The sequence below is a fragment of the Oncorhynchus nerka genome, linkage group LG11 (genome assembly GCF_034236695.1).
Source record: "Oncorhynchus nerka isolate Pitt River linkage group LG11, Oner_Uvic_2.0, whole genome shotgun sequence".
Taxonomy (NCBI): Eukaryota; Metazoa; Chordata; class Actinopteri; order Salmoniformes; family Salmonidae; genus Oncorhynchus; species Oncorhynchus nerka.
In genome coordinates, this window is record NC_088406.1 from 49,043,642 (window position 1) to 49,051,418 (window position 7,777).

Genomic DNA, 7,777 nt, shown 5'->3' on the forward strand with positions numbered 1-7,777 from the left:
TCACCTCACCTATTGCGAACATATCTCTGTCCTCATATAACCTGTCAAATTAAAAGGACATGTATTGAAATGATGTGATGGTCTTAAAATATGAATAAGGGAATTTCACATAAACTGGGAAGGGTGTGAGCTGCATGAAGAAACAAACTATTTGCATTGTTGTCCTAGCTGGTGACCCTATTGACCAATTCATAGTGTCTGATTGTTTTTTCTTCGAAACAAAACATTAAAGAAAAATGTTTAGCATTTTCTCCTGTAATCAGTTATCCAGCTATTTGTCCTTCGGCACGACTAAGCAAAGTTGTGCCTCCTTCGCAGGTTCCGTAGTCAGGAAGTAACGCTTTGTTTACATCGTGAGCAATTTAGCGGAAATTAACTCAAACCAGAGCTGTAAAATAGGTAATCTGTTGGATTTACATGCGTTAGTAATATGTGATCATATTTATTGAACGTATATAGCAAATTATATTTTAATTCAGAAGAAAGCATTGCCCGCAGTTTCAAGCACTAGCTAACGTTAGCTAGCTAGATGTTCTCCACCAGTGTACCAGGATCATTTAGCTTGCATGTGTTAAACGTTTGTCAGTCAGGTAGAGAACGTTGCCTAGCTTTTCGAATTAAGCTTTTTCTTTTATTTCAGACATGGCCGACGACGTACTCTTTGAGTTCCTCCACATGGAGATGGTGTCCCATATTTACAAAGACCAAGCCTCGAGAGGGGAGATGGACAAGGTAGGTTAAACTCGTAACGTCATTAGACAGCCACCTGACATACCCACTCAACATTGTTTGAAAGCTTAGTCATCATCAAAAGGTGTGTTTGTATATTGTTGTCACATCTAGCTAATTTGTTTTTTTTCTACACAGGATAGGGCAACGTGTGTGTCCACTCTGGAAGGCATGGGCTTCAGAGTAGGACAGGGGCTTATAGAAAGGTAGGACAACAGTTTTCACTATTGCATATGCCCTGTATTTCAGTTTGACTTAAGTTCCACCTTTGAGTACTTTAGTATCACTTTACCTGATTGAAATGGCAATATATGTAGGCTAACCTTGTGTGTTTCCTGACCCTCCAGGTTCACAAAAGATTCGCCCAGCTTCAAAGATGACTTGGATGTCATGAAATTCATCTGTAAAGACTTCTGGATAAATGTCTTCAGAAAGCAAATTGACAACCTTAGGACAAACCACCAGGTGTGCCCATAAAAATAAAAGCACTTTAGATTAGGAATTCAGCTGCTTATATACTACACTACCTATGGCCTTCCTCCCAAATATTCATGGTGTGTCTTGTTTCTACACAGGGTACTTATGTTTTGCAAGACAACAAGTTTGCGCTCTTGACACAGTTTTCTAACGGGAAGCAGTACCTCGAGGAAGCTCCAAAAGTAAGACATCCAATCTTTTTTTTAAAGTAGACCCAGTCGTTTCTCATTTTACAACAGTGGTCTTAAATCTTGGTTCTGGGGACCCAGGCTGGGAACACACACTAACACCAGGTTAAACTTGATAAGTTAAAGTATGCATGTTAGTACATTTACATTTAAGTCATTTAGCAGACGCTCTTATCCAGTGCGACTTACAAATTGGTGCGTTCACCTTATGACATCCAGTGGAACTGCCACTTTACAATAGTGCATCTAAATCTTTTAAGGGGGGTGAGAAGGATTACTTTATCCTATCCTAGGTATTCCTTAAAGAGGTGGGGTTTCAGGTGTCTCCGGAAGGTGGTGATTGACTCCGCTGTCCTGGCGTCGTGAGGGAGCTTGTTCCACCATTGGGGGGCCAGAGCAGCGAACAGTTTTGACTGGGCTGAGCGGGAACTGTACTTCCTCAGTGGTAGGGAGGCGAGCAGGCCAGAGGTGGATGAACGCAGTGCCCTTGTTTGGGTGTAGGGCCTGATCAGAGCCTGGAGGTACTGAGGTGCCGTTCCCCTCACAGCTCCGTAGGCAAGCACCATGGTCTTGTAGCGGATGCGAGCTTCAACTGGAAGCCAGTGGAGAGAGCGGAGGAGCGGGGTGACGTGAGAGAACTTGGGAAGGTTGAACACCAGACGGGCTGCGGCGTTCTGGATGAGCTGTAGGGGTTTAATGGCACAGGCAGGGAGCCCAGCCAACAGCGAGTTGCAGTAATCCAGACGGGAGATGACAAGTGCCTGGATTAGGACCTGCGCCGCTTCCTGTGTGAGGCAGGGTCGTACTCTGCGGATGTTGTAGAGCATGAACCTACAGGAACGGGCCACCGCCTTGATGTTAGTTGAGAACGACAGGGTGTTGTCTAGGATCACGCCAAGGTTCTTAGCACTCTGGGAGGAGGACACAATGGAGTTGTCAACCGTGATGGCGAGATCATGGAACGGGCAGTCCTTCCCCGGGAGGAAGAGCAGCTCCGTCTTGCTGAGGTTCAGCTTGAGGTGATGATCCGTCATCCACACTGATATGTCTGCCAGACATGCAGAGATGCGATTCGCCACCTGGTCGTCAGAAGGGGGAAAGGAGAAGATTAATTGTGTGTCGTCTGCATAGCAATGATAGGAGAGACCATGTGAGGTTATGACAGAGCCAAGTGACTTGGTGTATAGCGAGAATAGGAGAGGGCCTAGAACAGAGCCCTGGGGGACACCAGTGGTGAGAGCATGTGGTGAGGAGACAGATTCTCGCCACGCCACCTGGTAGGAGCGACCTGTCAGGTAGGACGCAATCCAAGCGTGGGCCGCGCCGGAGATGCCCAACTCGGAGAGGGTGGAGAGGAGGATCTGATGGTTCACAGTATCGAAGGCAGCCGATAGGTCTAGAAGGATGAGAGCAGAGGAGAGAGAGTTAGCTTTAGCAGTGCGGGGCGCCTCCGTGATACAGAGAAGAGCAGTCTCAGTTGAATGACTAGTCTTGAAACCTGACTGATTTGGATCAAGAAGGTCATTCTGAGAGAGATAGCGGGAGAGCTGGCCAAGGACGGCACGTTCAAGAGTTTTGGAGAGAAAAGAAAGAAGGGATACTGGTCTGTAGTTGTTGACATCGGAGGGATCGAGTGTAGGTTTTTTCAGAAGGGGTGCAACTCTCGCTCTCTTGAAGACGGACGGGACGTAGCCAGCGGTCAGGGATGAGTTGATGAGCTTGATAGTTGATAGTACTTGGATGGAAACAATGCTTGCCACACCCTATTTGGCCCAAGGTTTAACATGATTCTAGAATATTCAGCCAAATAGATTGAAATATGGGCCTTCGGTGATTTAACTTGAATGTAAATGTTCAGCCGTAACTGTCTGGTATGTTTTGCAACAGTATCTGGCATACTCCTGTGGATTGGTGAGAGGAGCTTTGTCTAACTTGGGGATGGATTGCGTGGTGACAGCTGAGGTCTCCCTAATGCCCTCATGTGAGTCTCTTTTATCATCATCATTTATCATATACCATCATACTACACCAAACATTACCGATACTACAGAGATGTTTCAAGTCAGAGAGTGTTCAGTGACAGGTACTTCCTGTAAAGGTTGTTAAGCAGTCCAGGGCAGGACTTTGGCTAGCTGAGTGACAAACTCATCCCTTGTTAGTAGGTTTTTATCTCACTTCAAAAACATTATCTAGCTTCGAGACGACTTCTTAAAGAGCTCAATGTGTCTTTATTACGTAGCCGTGAAAGTAATAAAATTACACAATTCCATATGTCAAAAACAACTTTATTTCAAAGGAGTGCTGCACTGAGCATGCACAGCTCGGCAACTTCAGACGATCAGGTGTTTCTACGTAGTTAGCTTGGCGCACATGACATGCTAAGCTAGCGTTTAGAAAGCGCCGTTAGAGGCACCTCTTTCTATATGGGCCCTCTGAGCAGACTATTTATCAGCTTGGTTCAGAACCTGAAGCACTTCCGTGATTCCTTTTCCATTATTAAAGGAGCTACATGTAATATTTTTGTGGCCATCAAATCTCTTGTCAAATTGACTGAGGCTGAGTGATTTGTGTAAGTACCACGCGCTAACGGATTGTTATCGGTTAGCGTGCCGCTCAGGCCCAGTTAATTTCAACAACAAGAGCTGGTCAGTCTTTCGTTGACCAATAAGAAGGCTGCACGATTCAAATGCAATTTTGTGTGGGCCCAATAATTCCACTATTACTGTAGATACTGTATCTTAAAGACATTTTCTGAACTTACAATGCCAAAATATTACATGTAGCTTCTTTAATGACAAGGTACATAATATGTCCATACTTTGTCAGACGTTTGTCTTTTTAAGTAATATTACCACCTTTTGTGTTCCCACACAGGTAAATTCCAGGTCGTGATTCAGAAGATTTGAATAGGACCCACCTCTTTAAAATGTTATGTTCATCTGTGACAATAAAATAATGTGAATGTCAACCCTAAGGTCCTTAAATGTCATTACATTGAAGGTGGTTTACTACATATTATTTTTGTATTACATAATTTTTTCTTTAGAAAGCAATAATAAATTGTAAAGAATTACACACTTATTTGAGTTTTATAAACATACTTAAAAAAAGCTTAATGTAGTCACCAGATATTGATTCCTCTATTTAATTGTCTTTAACAGATTTATTTTGTATCCTAACATCAGTTTCATGTCTTTGTATATTAACTAGAATTAACTAGAAGGTGTTGCAGTTAGTCTGTTGTAGGTATCATCTCTGTTGTTGAGGGAAATCAAATACGAATTGCATTTTTATTCTCAAATGATTTTCATACTTATCCCATGTCATTTCCTTGGCTCTTTGTTGACTGCATTTGCTAAAGAAACAACAAATAGTTGTTGACAAAATAACTTTTTTATGCCACTAGAGGGTAGTCTCTGCAATATACTCTTCTCGACAGCATGTCTGTGAATGGAATTGGAGTGCATTATCATTTGAAAAGAGAGCCCAGTTGAACATTATAGCAGTGATATCCAGTTGTCTCTTTCAAACTTTGTGAATCATGTTATTATCTTGAGATGTGATCTTTCTGCTTTACCCTGCATCAAGAGAAATACATTTAAGACCTGGATTGAAAATGTTGTTTGTACAAAATAATACTTTAAAGGGGCGATCTGCAGTTACTACATCCATTTTTTGACTTTTAAAAAAAATAATTTTTAATTATTATTTTTGTGATTATTTTTAGAAAATAACTTATAAATGCGTCATGAGCTTAGTTCACCTGTCTTACCCCTTCAGAACCCAAAATATAAGTTTGTTTTACTCCAATGTTTGTAAATAAAGTACAATTCAAGAAACAGTATATAGCCTCAACATGGTTAACACTATAAGTTGGGATGGTCATTGCTCTGTCTAGGACTTTCAGAGTGGTTACATTTCTCCAACCCATCCCTCAGCTTTTTCCAGAAACGGGGCTGGAAGGACGCTTTGTTATTATTACAACTGCAGATTGCCACTTTAAAACACTATTTGAAACATATTTGATCAAGTTTGGTAATACTTACTGAAACAGGAAGTTACCTCATCTCTTACTGTTCCATGTAAATGTTTTATGGATTGAAATGCATCATTCTGTTCTGTTTACGATCATCAGTGCCTCAGGCTCTAGAAAGGCTGTGTTCAGCTTTCAGCATTTCAAAGGATAAGCTAAAACCTCTGTGTTTTGTATACATTTACATTACATTTAAGTCATTTAGCAGACGCTCTTATCCAGAGCGACTTACAAATTGGTGCGTTCACCTTAAGACATCCAGTGGAACAGCCACTTTACAATAGTGCATCTAAATCTTTTAAGGGGGAGGGGGTGAGAAGGATTACATTGTAATCACAAATTACATTATTATTAATTACATTGTATGAAATTGTGCTTCAATACCAACTGGACAGGATCAATCTATTTGGCACAAAATGTTGTAATGGTCAACTGCATATTGTTTTGAAGATCATGAGTATAAATACAGAGCAGCAGAATTAGGCTAGGTTAGATAAATGCTCTTCCTAGTTTTTACTTGTCCCGGGACATTTAAGAGGAAGGAGGATGTATGTAGGCTATGTGACTGGATTGTGTCCCAGATATTCATTCCCTTGTGATATTTGCTTCATTCATTTCGACATCAAGCAGACTTTTTTTTTTACGTTACAAATCTATTTGTATTCGACATGGAAACCTCTCCCTACCTCTGATGATAGATTTTATACCCTTTTCAAAGACCGTGTCCTCTTCCTGATTTTGACATATCAGTCAAGTCAGGTTTATTAGTGCTCCCCTAAAACAAGCTTGTATTAGACTGCCACGTCCTGTTATTTAATTAACTGTAATATTTTGAGTTTGGCTCTGGTTCAGGTTATCTAGAAAAGTCCTGCCTTGCCCTTTTAAGGAAAGGCATTCTTAGGATAAAAGGATTAATGTCAGTACCTCCAAAACCAAGCCTTGTATTGCCCCCCTCAACATAGCCAAAAGGTCGATCATTCCTTCACATTTACACGTCTTATATCCAAGCACAAAGTCACCGGCGCCATCCCTTCGGTTAAAGGCCTTTTTTTCCCTTGAAAAGAAACAAATACAGAATGCTTTAGCTTTAAACTAAAGGTACACAAAGGAGAACGTAGGGCATGACTACCTGGGGTGAGCCATTCACAGGCTCTCTTTGTGGAGAACTTTTACTTTGCCACAGGGAGAAGTAAATAAATGCTCTGAGCCAGAACTCCAGCTGTCTCACTTCTCCTTTCTAAAGCCATAAAAAAAAAAGAGGCTGGAGTGAGGTGGTGTCTGCTCCGTCACTCTAAAACAGAGAATTAACTATGGCCAACTTCAAACGCCCCGTCTGGTCTGAATGTATGTTCAAGTAAACATCCTCCACAGTTCCACCTCTTAATTCTCCTCCCCTCCCCCCATTCCTTTCTTTTAGGTCTGATGCAGTTCTCTGTTTTATTTTGGGGGTTTTCGCAAACATAACCATCTGTGCTGGAAAGATTTCTTCCCTCAAATGTTATTTTTTTCCCCTGTGTCGTGTACCATTTCTGTAAAATTTCTACCATATAGAGTTGGTTGTAGTGAATGTATTTCTGTAATTCCAGGAAACCAGTTCAAAGACCTATGCAATTTTTACTACCATGGTTGTTGTGCTATAAAAGTACCTGTGCTTTAATAGCTGTATGGTCTTTAAATGTATTTTTTTTTCTCCAAATAAAGATAATTGTTTGAACTCTTCAATATATTCATTGTGTCCACTGTGAAAGAAGTGGCAGTGATATAGAAGTTAGCCTGATTCAACATACAGAAAGCTGATTTTTAACCACTGGGAGGCTGGCAGTGGGTCAGATGTAACACACAGTGACCCTATTGTTGTCCACGTTGCGTGGTAATGTTTGCAGAATTAACTTTTGTCATGTTTGCAGCACTGACATGTTCAGCAGCACCAAGCTCTTCTTTTCTGACCACGAAAGGGAGTCCTGGGAGAATTGAAATGAAGAAGGGAAGAGTGTATGAATTGCCCATAAACATTGTGCATGTCATAACATTTACACAACAAAGTCAAAGGGACAGAGACTATCTGGCTGACAGCATCAGGATCCTCCTCCCCAAACCCCAGTAAAATGGTCTCCGTCTCCAGAGCTTGATTGTGCTGGAGCAGTAAGAGTGTGGATTAGATTGGGCAGGGAGCCAGCTGCTACCCTTTTTTACTTATTTATTTAACCAGGCAAGTCAGTTAAGAACAAATTCTTATTTTCAATGACGGCCTAGGAACAGTGGGTTAACTGCCTGTTCAGGGGCAGAACGATAGATTTGTACCTTGTCAGCTCGAGGGTTTGAACTTGCAACCTTCCGGTTACTAGTCCAA

The 7,777-nt window shown here is 41.6% G+C and overlaps 1 protein-coding gene across 1 annotated transcript; it reads left to right on the forward strand.

The window, feature by feature from the left end:
- The first annotated feature begins 289 nt into the window (after positions 1–289).
- Positions 290–7,149, forward strand: trappc6bl (trafficking protein particle complex subunit 6B, like). Its single transcript, XM_029673070.2, has 7 exons — positions 290–399; positions 641–732; positions 868–935; positions 1,077–1,194; positions 1,305–1,388; positions 3,282–3,375; positions 4,269–7,149. Exons 2-7 carry the CDS (start codon positions 643–645, stop codon positions 4,298–4,300), a joined length of 486 nt encoding a protein of 161 aa, XP_029528930.1. The 5' UTR covers positions 290–399; positions 641–642; the 3' UTR covers positions 4,301–7,149.
- Positions 7,150–7,777: the final 628 nt, after the last annotated feature.